The sequence below is a fragment of the Malus sylvestris genome, chromosome 5 (genome assembly GCF_916048215.2).
Source record: "Malus sylvestris chromosome 5, drMalSylv7.2, whole genome shotgun sequence".
Classification (NCBI taxonomy): domain Eukaryota; kingdom Viridiplantae; phylum Streptophyta; class Magnoliopsida; order Rosales; family Rosaceae; genus Malus; species Malus sylvestris.
In genome coordinates, this window is record NC_062264.1 from 15,952,818 (window position 1) to 15,971,853 (window position 19,036).

The 19,036-nt window shown below is 38.4% G+C and overlaps 1 protein-coding gene across 3 annotated transcripts; it reads left to right on the forward strand.

Moving 5' to 3' along the window:
* Nucleotides 1-3,125: 3,125 nt before the first annotated feature.
* LOC126622049 (zinc finger protein ZOP1) lies at nucleotides 3,126-10,620 on the forward strand. 3 transcript variants are annotated; one of them, XR_007623284.1, is made up of 8 exons: nucleotides 3,126-3,311; nucleotides 3,654-3,854; nucleotides 4,347-4,437; nucleotides 5,769-5,864; nucleotides 5,965-6,371; nucleotides 8,172-8,278; nucleotides 9,163-9,457; nucleotides 9,546-10,620. XR_007623284.1 is itself a non-coding variant. In XM_050290698.1 (6 exons), exons 1-5 carry the CDS (start codon nucleotides 3,303-3,305, stop codon nucleotides 6,324-6,326), a joined length of 759 nt encoding a protein of 252 aa, XP_050146655.1. In that variant the 5' UTR covers nucleotides 3,126-3,302; the 3' UTR covers nucleotides 6,327-6,371; nucleotides 8,172-8,720. The 3 variants fall into 3 exon arrangements, 1 of the variants encoding a protein (XP_050146655.1); XR_007623283.1 differs by lacking the exons at nucleotides 9,163-9,457; nucleotides 9,546-10,620 and adding an exon at nucleotides 8,355-8,720; XM_050290698.1 differs by lacking the exons at nucleotides 9,163-9,457; nucleotides 9,546-10,620 and having other exon boundaries at nucleotides 8,172-8,720.
* The last annotated feature ends 8,416 nt before the right edge of the window (nucleotides 10,621-19,036 follow it).

Below are 19,036 nucleotides of genomic sequence, written 5' to 3' on the forward strand. Positions count from 1 at the left end.
GCCTCGCACATACGCCAATAACGCAGTTTATGTGCCAATAACTCTTTCACTATGTACAAAAATAGGTCTTTAGAGAAGAATAAGAATTTGTCGGTTATGATTCGCCATCCATTATTTGCTACTTATTGCCCTTGATAGGCGATCTGTTTACCACATATTTTGTGGATTATTACTTCGATGAGACAATTTTCCTGTCGTTAGGAGTAGATAAGAATGTTAATGATAATGAAAAATGTCGCAAATTGTCATGGATTCATAACCTGAAATTAAAGTGCGATGTATTTTAGATTTACAAAATGTTGTTCAAAACATGCTTGATGCTTAGTGAAAGTGACAAACTCAAATATACAAGATGCAAACTCGCCATTAAGGATAGATGTACCGCACGTACGTCGAAATATCGCTCTTATAGGACTGTCGACAACACCCATTGCGCAGCCCAATACATTGGTGGCTAGCTAATTATGTGCTCTTACCTTGAAGTGTGGCAGGATTGTTGGTTCAAAAGATTCACAACCCTAGAAGAAGAAGCCCACGACACAACCTAGTGAAATAAGTTTTAATCCTACCATTGCTAACTTAACCATTCCAACGTACGAGGTTATTCTAGGTTATTGAAGCATCCTTGATGAGACAAATTTGCCTCCCAAGAATCGTGAGATTTCAGTCCATTGTGTTAACTTGGATGAGGTTTCCAATCGAAATGAGATGATAGTCGATGATCATTTGCATACATAGTAGCCATTAATATCATACTGAACAATAACATTGAATTGTGTTTCATGATGAATGTCAATGTAGAACTGATTGATTAAACTAGCAACAAACAATCCAAGTTGAACTTGATTCACTTGCAAAACGTAAGGTGCTTGAGCACTACTACAAAACAGGCTTATTGTGTCCGTGGTTGGTGTCGGTTTAACATAACATATTGGCGGATAAGATATTTCCGACACCTTGTTACTATTGTGTCGAAATTATTGTCAGTTATAACCGACATAGACACTTTAATGACTGTTTTTAAATATTTTTCAAGATGGTGTCGGTTGTAACCGACATAAATTTTTAAATTTTTAAATATTAAAACCAGGTGTCGGCTGTAACCGACATAGACTTTAAAGTTTTTAAATATTAAACCCAAATTTAAAATCGGTGTCGTTGTAGCTGACAAAGATTTCGAAAATTTTAAATATTAAAACCCATAATCCGACGTAGGTTTTAAAGTTTTTAATATTAAAACTTTGTGTCAGTTGAATTCGACATAGAATTTAATTTTTTTTAAATATTAAAACCCAATGTCAGTTGTAGCCGAGATAGATTTTAAATTGTTTAATATTAAAACTCTGTGTCGGTTAAAAAGAAAATGGTGTCGCTTCTACCCGACAAGTTGGTGTTTTTATTTTTTTTTAAATACGCTCCATGACAAAATTTTGGGTGGGAATATTGGGTGGGATATTTCCCCCCATTCTTTGAAATTTCATTGTACTCCCGCGATTCTCAAAATTTAAGTGAAATCCTTCATTTCCTATTACTTTATACCTCTCTAACAAACTTTTCTCTCATTTTTCTTACTTTTTTCCACTCATCGCCTATCTCCATCCATTACTCCTCACCTCACCACCACCACAAATTTCTTCCCCTCATGATGCCCACTCAAAAACCTCCCGCTCTCCTCCTGCAATAGCATCAGCAACCCAACAAATCAACCCCAACACAACCTTCATGAGCTTTCCTCCTCAGCCTCACTGCAATGGCGACAACCATCCCTTCACCGTGTCGCTCTGGTTCTTGTCCCCTTCTCATTCTCCCTTCATCTCTCACAAAATTGGTCAATTAAGCAGTAATGGGGCCGAATCTCAACCCGGCTTTCCTCAATGTTTTTGGGCTCACCTTAATAGCAAAGCTTCAGGCAGAGAATTATATCAGGAAGTATGGTATAAACCACAAGATTATAAGACCTGGTGAGTTGAGAAACGAACCTCCAACCATAAATCTTGTAATGGACCAGAGGTAACATGATTTTCGTCACACTTTGAGAACTTTCCCTATTTAATCTTGTTAAGTACCAAAGCCCAAGCTGCTTTAACTTAATGTTGTCTATGATCCATCTTGACAGGACACTCTTTCAGAAGGCAGCATCTTTAGAGACATGGTTGCAGAAGTGACTATAGAAAAGGAGGAACTGATGTTGTCTATGATCCCTCTTGATCGGCAGGCAGCATGAAATGGAGGAGGAGGAACTGAGTAGTGGCCAGGAACAGTAGTGGAGGTCGTCGACGGAGGAACTGAGATATACTTTTATTTATTTTTTATTATTGGCTTATGGCGTCAGTTAGGGCCGACAATAGGTTTTATTTTAATAGTTTAGTTGTTAGTTGATGTCGGTTAGAACTGCCATCATGTCAGAATTTAATGTCACTTTTAACCAACGTAAGGTTCAATGTCGCTTTTAAGCGACGCTGTTGTTTTATTTTATTTTATATTACTTTGCTTCTTGGTGGCGGATTAAGGGGACTAACCGACGTCAATACCCTTTTCGTGATGCTAGCAATGGCGTCGGTTTCCCTATCCAACATTGCATGATTTTATGTCGGATTTTTGTCATTAATTGGGGTTTCTTGTAGGTTTTTACACCGCTAGCGATAGCCTCTTTTGTAGTACTGGAGGCATGTGAAGCTAGATGGGTACAAGTGGGTTTTCGTAAGGAAACGTAATGAAAAGAATTAGATAGTGTGATATAAGACACGCCTCGTAGCGCGAGGTTTCTCTCAATGCCTTAAGATTGACTGGGAGGTGACGTATTCTCCCGTAATGGACGTTACAACATTCTACTATTTTAGACCTAGATGTAATTTCCCGTAATAGATGTTTTATCGTATTCCCTAGTAACGAACGACTCTAGAATTTTATGCAAATACTCTCGTAACAAAAAATTGGATTAAACAAGAGGGATAGAGTTGATCTAATCTAACTAATTCTCATTCCTTACGTGAAGGCCTCTCCCCTCCCAATTATTGTCAGAAATTGAAGAGAAGGGGCGGGCTTGTTAAACTAAATTCTATATAAGGCCCAAAATTGGTCGAGTGGGCCTATCAAAACCAAGACCGACTCAAATAGTCGTCGGAGTTAATGGGCAAACCGAATTCCTGTCTCCCCTCCGCGAGAAAGAGAAAGAAAAAGGAGAGATTTTGATTTGATTATTTCGATTGACAAATTTCAGTACCTGCAACCTCCGATATTTGCCCTAACGGTCTGATTTAGGGGTTTTCTCCCACCAGCTGCACAGCCCCAAATTCATCGCCATGACTGAGGTATCCTCCTCCGCCTTCAACTCTTTTTTACTTTTAATTTGAAAAGCACTTGTAAAAAAAGCAGCTTTTCTTGATGTTATTCCTAATTTTGAGTGCTTAATTGGATAATTTATACGAGTGTATCAATATGGGGATTGAAGAGCAATAATCATGAATAATAAGCAAAACCCAATGGTTCCGATATTTCAAAGCATAGTGATATACTGGTAATGTAGTTTCTGAATTATACTGAAACGAAGCTGTATTACTTGGAGAGGAATCTTCTTCTCTTTAAAATTGTTGATACAGTTCATTTTCGTATATTAGCTTACCTTGTTAATTTTTCCCTTTCTCTGTTTGCAGTATTGGGTTAGCCAGGGTAACAAGTGGTGTGACTTCTGCAAAATCTACATCTCGCACAATCCTTCCAGCGTCAGAAATCATGAGCTTGGTCAACGACACAAGGATAATGTTGCAAAGAAGCTTGCTGATATGCGAAAAGAAAAAGCTGCAAAGGAGAAGGAAGAAAAGGAAGCAGAGCGCGCCCTTCTGCAAATCGAAGCAGTGAGTATCAAAAGGTTATTTCGAAGTTAGAAGTAGCTAATATATATATATATATATATATATATATATATATATATATATATATATATATATATATATATATATATATATATGTTTGAATACATCTATTCGGATAATGGAGGTTCATTTTATAATGGCAATTCTTTGATGGTAGTGCATCTCCCCTTTAATACTAAGCTTCATTCCTATTCTTGTTCTCATCGATACTGCCATTTTGTTAGCAGTCCGCAAGGAGCTGTTATCAATTCAAAACTCATTATGTTTTCAAATGACTTTCGAATGGCAAACCAGAATTTGTGAAAAAAGTTGAGCACAACTATTTCCCCAACTCCTTTGTCTTATGATTTATGATTTATTGTAATAAAAAAAAAAAATAGCTTTAGTGGAAGATAAAGTCTTCTTTCTATGAGACACTGACCTGAGAAAATTTTCTTTATGCTGAATTTTTTTTTGGGTCCTGAACATTTACAGAAAGCTAAGCGCAGCTATCAAAAGGATGTGGCAAACTTAAAGGAGGCTAGAGATTCTCGTGCATTCGAAGTTGATGATGATGATCTAGAGAGTAAGTACTGTAAATTTGTATTCCAGGGTTGTTGCAATGTTATGGCTGCACTATTCTTGCAAGCTATGGAATAAAGCTGGTATATCACACCTCAATCACTTTGGAGAACCTCCATCATTATTTTTGACAATCCCGATGCATCATTTTTCCTCTCTTTGTACTTGTATGGAGTCAAAATCTAGTTTATTCACCTTGGCCATATGATTTATTGTCCAAGAGTACCATGTATGTTGGAATAGGACTGTTGGATAACTGAACACCTTGCTTAAAGCTCAACTACTTTTTTATGTTAAGACAATACAACAATCAGGCTGCATGTATAAAGTCTATTCTCAACAAACTAAGCTTGACAAACTACTCTGAGGCATTTTACCAAAGAAAGCATTCTACAAGGGAGAAAAAAAAAGGAAAGAGGACGGCATGGTTCATTAGATGCTAGTGATATTATAAATATATATATCAATGTTTTAATAGGCGAAGGTGAAGTGAAGGCCCTTCACGGATAGCTTGGCTTTGGCGATAGCCCTGAGGCGTGAGGCTTTAGCCTCACGGTATCTAAAATTATTATAATGCTTTACATGTATATATAATATAATACTTCGTAGATTGCATGCCAAGCAAGTAAAATTTGACTATATATAATATATACTTTATAATACTTTACATATATATATGATATAATACTTACATATAAAATTATTATAATACTTCACATATATATCAACGTTTTACAAGCATGCCAAGCAATCAAAATCTGATTGTTGTTATTATTATTATTATTATTTCTCTAATTCACATAAAAAAAGTCACGATAAAGTAATAGAAACCGAGTTAGAAACATAAAATTAGCATGAATTTTATAAAAACCCTGTCCAAAATGATGTCGTTTTGGGTTTAGGTTTTTTTTTAAAAAAAAAAAAAAAAAAAAAAAAAAAAAAATCTAATGCCTAGATTGCTTGAGGCGATAGCCTAGGTATTTGGGCTAGTCTATAGCCCACTCCAGGTGGCCAGGACTCAGGAGAGGAAGACATTAAGCTAGTAAGTTATGCAAATTGCCTAGAATGAGCTAGACATGTTAGGTGAATTGTGGTTTTAGGTTGATTCTGGCCATAGTTGTCCGGTTTGATAGTTGGCCATTAATTGGTGAACAGAACAGAGTCTTTCAAAATTTAAATTCCCTTAGAATCATCTCTTTAGGGTGGTTCATGAATATTATTTGTTCCTAAATTGGCCCTTTATTGCTATTTGAAGAAGCATGCCTTAAGCTTTGTTGATAAATATTTCTTATTTCAACTTATTTATTAAAACTGATTCTCTTTGATTGGTGACAGAATGGCAGTATAACAGCACATCTGGTTATTATTACAATCAAAGTAATGGTTTTTACTATGATCCAAATTCGGGCTTCTACTATTCTGATTCTATAGGTATTGACACATTGCACATATATTCTAATTATTGTGATAGCTTACCATCCTTTTAGAATATGTGTTGTAGTTGATATATTTCGATCAAAAAATACAACAGGCAAGTGGGTAACACAGGAAGAGGCATATGCGAACCCGCAGTTCTTATCCAATGCTGGATATAAAGAAACCATTTTGAAAAAGCCTGTGTCAGCCTCAGGTGCAGGATCAGCTATAGAAAACAAAGGTGGTGATACAACTCAAAATGGGCCTCCACCTGGGCCAGTGGTTTCATCTTCTTTAAATCCAAAGAGATCTGTTAAAGGTGCTACTTCCTCCGTTGCTGTTGGAAAGAGAAAGAGAGATGAGAAGCCAAGGGCTATATCCGCTGAAGAAGCAGCTGCACTTAAAGCAAGGGAAGCTGCAAGAAAGAGAGTTCAAGAGAGAGAGAAACCGTTGCTTGGCCTTTACCGGCCACAATAATGCTGCTCTAGCAAGTTCATATCCTTAAGGACCTTCACTCAAAAGGTATGCTTCAAGTTTTTGTTTTCCTTTTCTATTATTTTAGTTTAGATTCTTGCATCTAAGTTTGCTACTAGGCGTACTCAAGGTTCTAAAAGATGCTAGGTGCTAGTCAGGCGGTGGGCTGGGGCCTAGCGGGTAGGCGGGTAGGCGGGGGTCTAGGCGGGCGCCTAGGCGGATTTAAGTAAATCCATTATATTTTGTGTAAATAAGTGTCTGTTTATACTTAAAATATATATAATTTCATCATAAACTACAAAATAGAATGACATATGTTTTTTGAAGTATTGGAACATAATGAAAACATGGGGAACAAGCATATAGTGTGTGCTCATTTAAGTATTCAACAAGTTTCTTACAATTTATTGAAAAAAATTAAATGCAAATTGAAAGTTATCTATTTTGTCTAAGTGAGTTACAACCTAGGCAGGTGCCTAGGTGGGTCTAGAAGGGCTAGGTGGGGTGCCTAGGCAGTCTATGCGGGTGCCTGGTCTAGGCGCCCTTTCTTAATTTTCAAATGCCTAGGAATTAATCGGGGCGGTGATTAGCCGCCTAGCGCCTAGGTGGTGCTAGGCAGAGATTTTTAGAACAGTGGGCGTACTGGCTTAAATGGTTGATTTATTGAACCAAATCTTTCTCCCATCTCTTTCGTTTGTCCCCTGCATGTTTTGATTTTCGTGATGGAAGGCTGTCAAAATTAGGGGACTTTGATGTATTCCAGTTATTTCATTATTTGGTTTCATCAGTATTTTTTAAGGTGTTTCTAATACAACCCTCAGTGGCCAAGTGTTAAAAAATAATTCACGTTTTGTCAGCTGAACATCCTTTGGGGTTTTTCCTCTCTCTCTGCTGTTAGATTTTTTGTTTTGTTATTGGCACTTTTGGTTTTGGGATTGATTGTACGAACTATGAACATTATATGTTTGTGGATTGGGCATTTTGCTCAAACTTTTTATACTTACGTATACATAAATATAATATCATTAGGAGCACTCTTTTGGTCAATCATCGTATATGAAATGTTAACTACGCCCCTATTACTTTACCTAATAAATAGTAGGTTTGTAGACTAAAAATACTATAGTTCTTACCGAATTGATAATATATTTTAACTAGTACACTGTCATCCAAGAGGACCAAGACACCCAATTTCTCCTCTTCCTACTGTAAATTCCCATCACATTGCACACGGGGCGTTTGCATGATTCTTCTAACGTTTAGCTTTAGAAAAGAAAAGATTGACATATAATGCCTTATGGGAAATACATTTGATATCTTTAGTTTGTTTGGATTGAGTGCAAAATTTCCACCAATTATTTGGAACCTTTTAGTTCTAAAAGCGAGGAATGTGAAAGAGTAACTAATGAAATGGCTCAGGTGTTATTATAAGTGGATGTAGAAAGGCATGAGTCTCACAAACAATTGGGCTCGCAACTCATAATTGGATCTGCAGATATTTTTCCGGTTTGAGGGTACTGATAGATACACAGATTAGATTTGGAGCATAGAGCCACTGCAACACATGTTGGGGGATGTGGATTTCGTAAACGAATAGCGACTTTCACACTCCCATTTTGTCCGTTTGCAGTCCTCCCTTTGTTTTTATGTTTTGATTCTCCTTTCTTCAACATCTTTTTCCAACCTCTTAATATTGAAACACCGTGTGAAGTGATATGACATACTGCAGAACTTAAATATGGAGATTTTTTTCCTTCCCAATTATTGTTTTAAGAAAACAAACTAGTTGATGGATTTCGTTTAATATATCTTGTTATGCTGATTCATGTTACTGGAATTATTTTGCAGAATTCACGAAGAATATATTAATGCAACTTTGCATTTTAGCAATGGCTACTAATATGAAGTCCCGCATTTAAAATTGCTAAGCGATTCTTGGTGGCATTGCCAATTGGGTGAGTAGCCGTACCTGATATTTTAAGTTGTACAATCTGTTGTGACCTTATTGATCGATGGGTTTTGTCACGAAAGATGTGAATTATTAGGTTCTTCAAAATGATGGATGTTCAACTGCTGGACAATTGGGGTGAAAGTAATCTCATATCACTAGTGCTTTATATTTTATTTCACTCCCCCCCCCCCCCCCCCCCAAATATATGATAGATACAATTCTAGTAACATTTTTCAACGAGGAACATTGTCGTGTTCAATGTTACCAGATGTTACAAGACCGAAGAATTGATGAGGTGACATCGGCTTGCAGGTGTGTTGTAGCTAAAATGTTAGTTTTCGTTAGGCGCTTGTATGCATTTTTGGATTTAGGAACATTTGTTAAAGAGTCTGGAAACAAATTTGTAACTTAAAACATGATAAATGGATGCCGTTTGTCTTTTACAAGTTCTTAACCAACATTCAAATATTTGGGATCTAAATAACAAGATGTCTGAGCATTATTTAGAGCAACTTTACCCGTTTTAGGAGCGCAAGGGCAAGAGCAATGAAATTGCCCTTACTATTCACTCTAAATGGTTATTGTATTTGTGCAAGTCCATTCGTTTGGGAAGGAGGGCTGGCAAAGGAGATAACTATTCACATAGACTCAATATTGAGTTGTGTGGAGAATGAAGAATAAATAATGAGTTGCGCGGAGAATGAAGAATATGGTTGGGTATTTATAGAAAGAAAAAAAGAGTAGGTATTTTATCATAATTTTTTTAGTTATTATTTTTATTTATATCGTTAGAGTAATCTTGGCCGTTGATTTTCAAAATTATTACTGTTGGATGCCCTTGATCTCGCCATGTGGAAGCTGAAAAAAAAGGTGCAATTTTTCTTACAGTTGGAAATCCAATGATCCAAATGAACTGTTGGAAAACGGATGGGCTTGCATGGAAAAAGAGTCGTCTGGTTGGTTGTGTGCTGTACCACGTGGGTGGGCCCCTTTGTTGATGTCCACCGATCGAAGGGGCGAAAGCTCGTGCTTCAATTGCAAGGGCAGCCATCCGTCCTCCATTTTTTTGCATTGGTGGACCACTTTTTTGGGACCAAGGGAAATTCGATCTAATTGGGCAACCGGTGGAGATGCTCTTTGCTTAACCATTCGAATTGAAAATTCCCACAAGTGCTTTTGTTAGGTGATATTCTACACCACATCTATCTAAATTACAAGAAAGGGAGAAAATACACTGCTCTAAATCAATTTGGTTGTGCCTTGCTTAACAGGATTTGAACTCAGTTAAACCATATTCCACCATAATGTCACTTGGGCTACAGCTCAAGCACGACGCGTCGGGATTTCAAGTCAATAACCTCGACGACGGGTCGATATTTTGAGTCAACAACCTATGCGAAAGGGACTACTTTCTCCCCTTGTCCTTGCTATTAATCATGTAGTGCAGAAATGTGAACTTTGACAATTCCTTTTGGTTGAACATATCAATTCTCTGTTGATCCACTAACCTCCTCTCACATCCAAAATATAAATACTTAAAACCTTATAATCAACCCTCTTGGGAGCTGCGTTGCTTTTGACAAACTCGATGCATACAAAAACGAAGCAAAATTGGGTTTTGGGTTGAAGATGACTGTCCTATCATTCAGGACAATTCATCGCCTACGTATAAGGAGAGAACTACGGTTACAACTTACAACTACCACTTTGCCGCTTGCACGTGTGTTCGTTATATTTTCTTCTTTTCTCTGTGTCTGATCAGATCATTGACTTGGGTCGACATTGCGACAAACAGAAAGGTCTTCGATTCCTGCCTGAATAAGAGGACTTTGAAGTCAAATGAGGTTCGCTCGGAGGTCCACTGCGATACTGCACGTTTAACTGCTAAGACTTTCTAACAACATGTGGTGCTTCTTGTTCACACATTGTCAGGTCAAGCGTTGGTTTGCATTTGCTCACGAGGCACCGCTCCATTTTAATGTGTCTATACATGATTATACACAACTGGTGATAATTATAACATGTTTTTTTTGTTTGAAAGTATGATCATATACAATCGGTAATATTTAGGACAAATTTTCTCCATCTTAGGGCATCAACTTGTCTATGTATAAAAACTCTTACATATAGATAAAAGGGAGACTTTGGATGCGGTCCCTACCTTTGAATATTTTTTTACCGAAACCTTGTTGGTTTTCAATTTTTGATCGAAGTCCCTGAAATTAATGCGATAATTTATTTCTATGTATGTTACTATATTTTTTAAATTAAAATTGAAATTTATAGTTGTTTATATTAATGAGATTTTAAATAAAAAACCCATCATTTGTGGGATTAAAAATATTAGATTATAAATTATACTATTGTGTGTGTGTGTGTGTGTATAAACATGAGTACATTCATCAAAATTAACCAAAAAAATTATTGTACCAAAACATGGGTACATTCTTCAAAACCACACAAAAAAATCAATAAATATTAGGTTTGGTAACATTAGTAAATTTCTTCGATTAAACTCGACATGGATACATTCTCAAATCAAAGAAAAAGAAATGTACCCCATATAAGTTTTCAAAAAAAAAAAAAAGAATGAGTACATTTTAAGATTAAAAATTTGAAAAAATTACATAAATGGGTACATGTAAGATTAAAAAATTGAAAACATTTCTTAAAAAAAAAAAAAAACTAATGGGTACAAACTTATTCTAAAATTAGTTAGGAGTTTAATAAAGGTGTGAGTATTAAAATTTTAAATCAATTATTAATTTTTATTTTAAAAAATTATGTAACTGACATGTAAATTCATTATTACATTAATGCTAGGGACTTAGATCAAAATCTGAAAACTAATAAAGTTTCAGTCAATGAACAGTAGTAACTAGGGACCGGATACTAATTTTTCCTAGATAAAATCATGATTGTAGACAATCGGCAATAGCTAAGGACAATTTTTCCCCAATGCAGGGCATCAACTTGTCTGTGTATAAGGATTCTTACACACAGACAGAATCGACAACAGCTTGGACTGTAAAGCCAATCACAATGATCAGTTCAATCGCTCAACATTTTTGTTTGATATTTATTTCATTTCGAAGAAATGCTTTTTGCAAGTTAATATGGCTGGTTGTGTTTGTAAATTCATGTTTAGAGTAATGTAAGTGATTGTTCTACACTTAAAGTTTCACATGAAGTGGTATACAATGTGCACATTAATGATATAAAATTATTAATCATCACTTATCACATCATGTGATATCAATGAAGTTTCTTTTCCATTACATCGTTGTAATGTAAATTTGAAAAAAAAAGAGAGATCAAACTAGAAAACTCCAACCCCATGTAGGTGGGAAGTCCTTATACCCTAACATATAGTGTTCGTCCTTGCAGCAAGGACATAGCTAATGTAGGCCTAGGAGGCGGATGCCCCCACTCATTTAAAAAAAATGTATGGTTGCGTTCCAATTCTCGACAACCAACTCTTATTAAACTACAATTAAAAAAATTGGTAGGCAACTAAACTAGTCTACCGTTTTTGGATCCCAAATGCCCTACTTGATGACAATTTAATTAACAATTAATTTAATTGTGCCTCCCCGTTTTTCTAAGCCTAGGTCGTTAATTCACACAAAACTCATCCCTCCAAGTACGGCAAAGCAATTCCAGTCCCCAACTTCCCCAGATTTTTCCTCCCCTTTCATTCAACCAAAACTCAATTGAATTTGGAGTGTTATAGACAGTTGGAGTTCAAGTAATCAATTATCAATATTCAACACAAGAATTTTACTTCACAAGGTATTTTATACGACTTTAATTCATTAATTTGTTTTTGGTATTTCAATTTAGAATTTAGCTTTCTAATTTAGAGATCAATGGATGAATGATAACATGATTATTTTTATATAAAGAGATGTTTAATGGTATTGGTAATGGTATTGTTATGCAACACTTTCAAAACATGAAAACGATTCGAGGAATATTGTAATATGTTGTATGAAAAACTTTATGGATTAATATATTAGTGTTTTGTTCAATAAATTCTTGAGATTTTTAATTGTGACTTTATTGTTTAAGGATGCCTCCGCTCATACAAATCTCTAGCTTCGTCCCTTTTCAGGTTTCCAATGGAATTTCTAGTTGATGTTCAGATTATCCATTTCCCTAAGGAAAACTAATGAAAAGGGCTTGAAAACTTTGAGTTTTAACGATAAGGACAAAATAAATGGTAAAGTGAATAGTAGCAGGATTGACTTGTTAGTGTAAAAATGTAGTTTTTCGTTAAAATGAACAGTACCAGAAGTTTTTCGTTAAAGTTCCCATTTCCCTATTGCATTAACATATAATCATCATTTTCAAAACCTAGCTGGTAAAAAGTTGAACTTACGTTACAAATAGTAATAGAACTAACCTTAAATCTCCACTCCATTACCGAAACTTATTACGTTACAAATAGTAATAGTAATAGCACTCTAATTATATTATGCTAGCTTTTTATTTTTTATTTTTTTTTATTTTTTTTAACAAACGATATTATCTATATTAAGGAGGAGGAGGTGGGCTTAGCCTCACGATGGGCTAGCAACAATATGGTTCGAATTCGCCTTTGGCGAGAATCAAACTTAAGACCTTTCACTTACAAGTGAAGAGGAATAACACCTGACCGTAGTACTAAGTGGCGTATGCTAGCTTATTTTAGCCTCGATGTTGATAGTATGAATTCTATACTGGGGAAATAAGGCATTACATGTGCTTACAAGTAGTTAGACTGCTCTTCATATAGTCAATTGATTTTATAGTGAACCCTCAACTTCGTTCAGGTATCAAAGCAAGTTGGCTCAAGTATGATGAAGACAAAAGCCATACATGCTTCACGTCATCCGAAATTTGTCTATGTGTTAGTGTTAAAAACCAAATGATAGGAACCGTGTTGAGAATATGAATTTCATATTAAGATAAAAAGAGATCTTGCATGTGTATTTTTCATATTGCTAATTGTTGGAACCAAATTTTAGCACCTCCATGAGCGGTGGTCGAGCACAAATCTGAGCAACCTGCAAAATAGTAAAACAACTGTGAGCATGCCAAGGGTTGGGGTTGGGTGTGCCTGCCAAAGGCTATTCGATGGTCAAGCTAGTGAATGATTTTAGACTCAAGTAACGGGAAAGAGAATTTAAGTATTTAGATTGTGTTACCCTAGGTGAACCCTAGATGAGTGTACTTATACCGTGGGATAGAGATCTTTTTAGGATAGAATCCTCGTTCTAAGCTGGAAGAATCCTAGATGATATCTAGAAGTGGATATTGCATCCTCTTAGGAGTTATGATTACTTACGGCGCACACCAATCCTAGATTGTAGGGACTCCAAGACTTATAGGATTTGATTAAGTCCACATCCAGATCAGATCACGTGTCTTGCAGAACAAGCATGGTCATCCAGCGGAGTTACTAGGACTTCACATGTTGCCTCGGAGTAGAGTGAGGGTGGCACCGCTACTCCATCTGATGCAGCTTTGCCCAGAGCTGGTGAATTCATGACCGGACTTCTGAGGTAACTGTATTCGGACCAGCCTTACTCCGGCTCTGAAAATCATGGTCCCATAATTGGTCTTAACTATCCGTTTGAGAGGCAACCCATTCCCTTTGAGGATGAATTGTTATCCAAAGACCATGCATTTCGGAGTAAGCTAGAATACGTACCGTTTAGTCTTTAATTTCTTGAAAACATGTCTGGCTTATTAAAGGGAGGTAGTTGTGTCATTCCCGATTTTCGTCATGCATTCATCTAAATCCAACCATCATGATGATGCACGCCTTTGCCGTTTTGAGTGCACTTTTCTCAACAAAAAAAAAAACAAAAAAAAAAAACCATGTATCTTATTGATTGCCCCTGATTCTCGTTTCACGCTAATCTAGTTTGACGACTCTTTATCTTGAACGGTGAGATCTTTTCCTGGTTTGCCTTTAAATAGCCTTCTCAAGTCACATTTTTCTTCATTCCTTCCTCATTTGTTCTATGATGTTTGTTTTTCCTTTTCTCAACCTTAGTCTTCCTCTTGGTTATTTGTTGAAGAAAACTTCAACAACAACAACAACAACAAAGCCTTTTCCCACTAAGTGGGGTCGGCTATATGAATCCTAGAACGCCATTGCGCTCGGTTTTGTGTTATGTCCTCCGTTAGATCCAAGTACTCTAAGTCTTTTCTTAGAGTCTCTTCCAAAGTTATCCTAGGTCTTCCTCTACCCCTTCGGCCCTGAACCTCTGTCCCGTAGTCACATCTTCGAACCGGAGCGTCAGTCGGCCTTCTTTGCACATGTTCAAAATCACCGGAGCTGATTTTCTCTCATATTTCCTACAATTTCGGCTACTCCTACTTTACCTCGGATATCCTCATTCCCAATCTTATCCTTTCTCGTGTGCCCACACATCCCACGAAGCATCCTCATCTCCGCTACACCCATTTTGTGTACGTGTTGATGCTTCATCACCCAACATTCTGTGCCATACAACATCGCTAGCCTTATTGCCGTCCTATAAAATTTTCCCTTGAGCTTCAGTGGCCTACGACGGTCACACAACACGCCGGATGCACTATTTCCATCCAGCTCGTATTCTATGGTTGAGATCTCCATCTAATTCTCCGTTCTCTTGCAAGATAGATCCTAGGTAGCGAAAACGATCGCTTTTTGTGATCTTCGCTAGATTGCTCCGGTCATTAGTGTGGATAAGTATATAAATGGATAGAGATAGGAAAGAAAACACAAGATGTACGTGGTTCACCCAGATTGGCTACGTCCACGGAATAGAAGAGTTCTCATTAATTGTGAAGGGTTTACACAAGTACATAGGTTCAAGCTCTCATTTAGTGAGTACAAGTGAATGATTTAGTACAAATGACATTAGGAAATATTGTGGGAGAATGATCTCGTAATCACGAAACTTCTAAGTATCGGAGTGTGGTGTCGTCTTGACTTGCCTTATCTGTCTCATAGGTAGATGTGGCATCTTCTCTAGAAGTACTCTTCCTCCATCCAGGGGTGGTATCTTTAACTGGTGGAGATGCACAAGGTAATGTATCAATTTCACTTGAAGCTTACTCGTAGTTTCAGGCTTGGTCAAGCGCGATACAAACCATGTAGTAGGAGTCCCCCAAGTCGCCGAGCTAGGGGGTCTGCTGAAAGAGGTGACAGACAAGGTAAGCAATCAGAGCTCCGACTGATTGTTCACCTTCTCCCCATCTTGCAGCAGCATGAAGGATAAAGAGAAGAAAAATGAGAAGAGATGATATGAGATACTTTTGCTTTTGAAGAAGTAACTTTCCACAGGCTTATTCTTGAACTGAGCTGGAGGGTTTTCTGGTTTCCTCCAGAGTATAAGGCCGACTGAAGAATTTGAGGGTCAAAACAAGTCCATCAAATCTAGAGTACGTTCCACCCTGCTGATATGGGATACTTTTGCTTTTGATAGAGTAATGAATGTATCGGCACGTGTGCTGTTACGCTTGTCTCCACATGCTTCCTTGTATCCTTCGCACTTGCCCTATCTGTTCCTCAAGCAGATGCGGAATCTTCCCTGGAAACATAAGATGTTGAAGATGAGTACTCGAGAGCAATGCCAGGTAAGTAATCAGGTAAGGGGTTCCAGGCAGTCAGTTCCTGGCTGGAAGCTTGATTCCAAGTGCTGACTGATTGCTCTCTTTCTCCTTGTCTTGCAGGTAAAAACAAGGCCAAAAGAAAAGACAGGGAAAAAGCATGATATGGGATACTCTTGCTTTTAACCCTGATGATATGAGATATTCTTGCTCTAGTATAGCTTGTTTGCAGAGGTATTATCGGGGGGAAAGAAAGCTGAATATTTCGAAAGGCTTCGTTGGGAGTGCCCTCTCCGATATGATGAAGGGTTGAGCATTTTTGCAGGTCTGCCTGTCCGTTGGGGATGGAGGTCGACATATATAGGAGTCTCCCTAACAACAAGTAGTAATGCTATTCCTTTACCCTGCTTGGTCATAGCACGGTAGTGGGAGCTGCCAGTTTCACATGTTTTAACTCTGTCAGAGCACTTTGAAAAAGTGGTCTGTGGTATCTGGCTCTCGAGATTCGGAGAACGATGCCTCTTCGATTTTTGAGAAAGCAATCATGCTGGGGGTATGACTCTCGAGATTCGGAGAGCAGTGTCTCTTCGATTTTTGAGGAAGTAATCATGTTGGGAGTCTGGCTCTCGAGATTCGGAGGGCGGTGCCTCTTCGATTTTGGAGCAAGCAATCTTGTTGGGAGTGTTGTCTCGAATGTGAGTAAAGGTTGGGCATGTTTGCTAGTCTACCTTGCCACGAAGCACAAAGGTTGACACACAGGGACTTTCCAATTATCCAGCAATGGTACTGTTCCTTTACCCTCTCTTCGATTTTGAGAAAGTAGTCATGTTGGGAGTCTGGCTCTCGAGATTCGAAGGACGGTGCCTCTTCGATTTTGGAGCAAGCAATCTTATTGGGAGTGTTTTCTCGAATGTGAGTAAAGGTTGGGCATGTTTGCTAGTCTACCTTGCCACGAAGCACAGAGGTTGACACACAGGGACTTTCCAATTATCCAGCAGTGGTACTTTTCCTTTACCCTTGTGGGTAATAATATGGTAGCTAGACCTTCAAAATTTATGGGTCTAAACTTTGTTAGTGCTGTTTCTTTGCTATTCTTTTACCCTTCTTGGTCAGAGCGATGTAGTGGGAGCTGCAAGCTTCACGTGCTCAACTTTGGCAGAGAACTTTGGCAAAGTTATCTGTGGTACCCATGAGCTATTGTTGCGTGTGGGAAGTGGGTGATTGAACAGTAAGATTCATGTGTTTTCTACTTCCCCAGAAGTCTTTGACAGAATGCCCATAATTTCCGCAAAACTGAGTGTGCGTGTGACAGGTGCTGACAAGGCTGGAAAAGTAGGTGCCTCTTCGATTTCTGAGATCGGCCCTCGTGGTCTCTGGGGAGCCCAGCTTTTGAGAAAGCGAGCGCCTCTTCGATTTTTGATATCGACCTTCGTGGTCTTTGAGCAGCCCAACTTTTGAGAAAGCAAACGCCTCTTCGATTTCTGAGATCAACCCTCGTGATCTCTAAGCAGCCCAGCTTTTGAGAAAGCAAACGCCTCTTCGATTTCTGAGCAGGCGCCTCTTCGATTTTTGAAGCTTCGTCGAGTGCAGATTTTTATAGAGGCTGGCATTAAGTTCCAAAGCACACTTGAATCTCCACCAGTAGAAGCTTCATTCTTGCACTTCTAAGATCTTGATTTGTCCGACCTCTTCTCTCTTCAACACCTTTGAAAATGTCTGGCCCCTCCGACCGTCATTTTGACTTGAACCTTGTTGAAGAGGCAGCCCCGCCTTCTCCAGACAACATATGGTGCCCATCCTTCGTCTCCCCTACTGGTCCTCTTACCGTTGGGGATTCCGTGATGAAGAATGATATGACCGCTGCGGTGGTGGCCATGAACCTTCTCACTCCCAAAGATAACAGACTACTTTCCAAACGGTCTGATGAGTTAGCTGTTAAGGATTCGCTGGCTCTCAGTGTTCAGTGTGCAGGTTCTGTGTCTAATATGGCCCAACGCCTATTTGCTCGAACCCGCCAAGTTGAATCATTGGCGGCTGAAGTGATGAGTCTCAAACAGGAGATTAGAGGGCTCAAGCATGAGAATAAACAGTTGCACCGGCTCGCACATGACTATGCTACAAACATGAAGAGGAAGCTTGACCAGATGAAGGAAACTGATGGTCAGGTTTTACTTGATCATCAGAGATTTGTGGGTTTGTTCCAAAGGCATTTATTGCCTTCGTCTTCTGGGGCTGTACCGCGTAATGAAGCTCCAAATGATCAACCTTTGATGCCTCCTCCTTCTAGGGTTCTGTCTAGTACTGAGGCTCCAAATGATCCCCCTCCGGTGCCTTCTCTTTCTGGGGCTCTACCGACTGCTGAGACTTCTCCTAAGCAACCTTTGTGAAGGCTCCCTCTTGTGTGCTTATTTTGACTCATGTATATGTACATATTTGTAGCTTATCGGGGATATCAATAAATAAGCTTTCCTTCATTTCAACGTATTGTGTTAAATACACCAAAGCCTTCTTCGCTAAGTTCTTTGAATTTTCTTTTGTTAAAGCTTGTATGTTGAAGCTTTCTGAGTGGAGAATGTAGGTTGGGGTAGTGTTCCCTTAATTTCCCGAGTGAGGAAAACTTCTCGGTTGGAGACTTGGAAAATCCAAGTCACTGAGTGGGATCGGCTATATGAATCTTAGAACGCCATTGTGCTCGATCCTGTGTCATGTCTTTCGTTAGATCCAAGTACTCTAAGTCTTTTCTTAGAGTCTCTTCCAAAGTTTTCCTAGGTTTTCCTCTACCCCTTCGGCCCTGAACCTCTGTCCCATAGTCGCATCTTCTAATCGGAACGTCAGTAGGCCTTCTTTGCACATGTCCAAACCACCGTAACCGATTTTCTCTCATCTTTCCTTCAATTTCGGCTACTCCTACTTTACCCCGGATATCCTCATTCCTAATCTTATCCTTTCTCGTGTGCCCACACATCCAACGAAGCATCCTCATCCCCGCTACACCCATTTTGTGTACGTGTTGATGTTTCACCGCCCAACATTCTGTGCCATACAGCATCGCCGGCCTTATTGCCGTCCTATAAAATTTTCCCTTGAGCTTCAGTGGCATACGGCGGTCACACAACACACCGGATGCACTCTTCCACTTCATCCATCCAGCTTGTATTCTATGGTTGAGATCTCC

Bases quoted from the DNA above. Each gene is read 5' to 3' on its own strand.
- LOC126622049 (XM_050290698.1), top strand. The intron at 3,855-4,346 runs GTGAGTATCAAA...GAACATTTACAG, and splicing joins CCCTTCTGCAAATCGAAGCA to AAAGCTAAGCGCAGCTATCA. The intron at 5,865-5,964 runs GTATTGACACAT...AAAATACAACAG, and splicing joins CTACTATTCTGATTCTATAG to GCAAGTGGGTAACACAGGAA.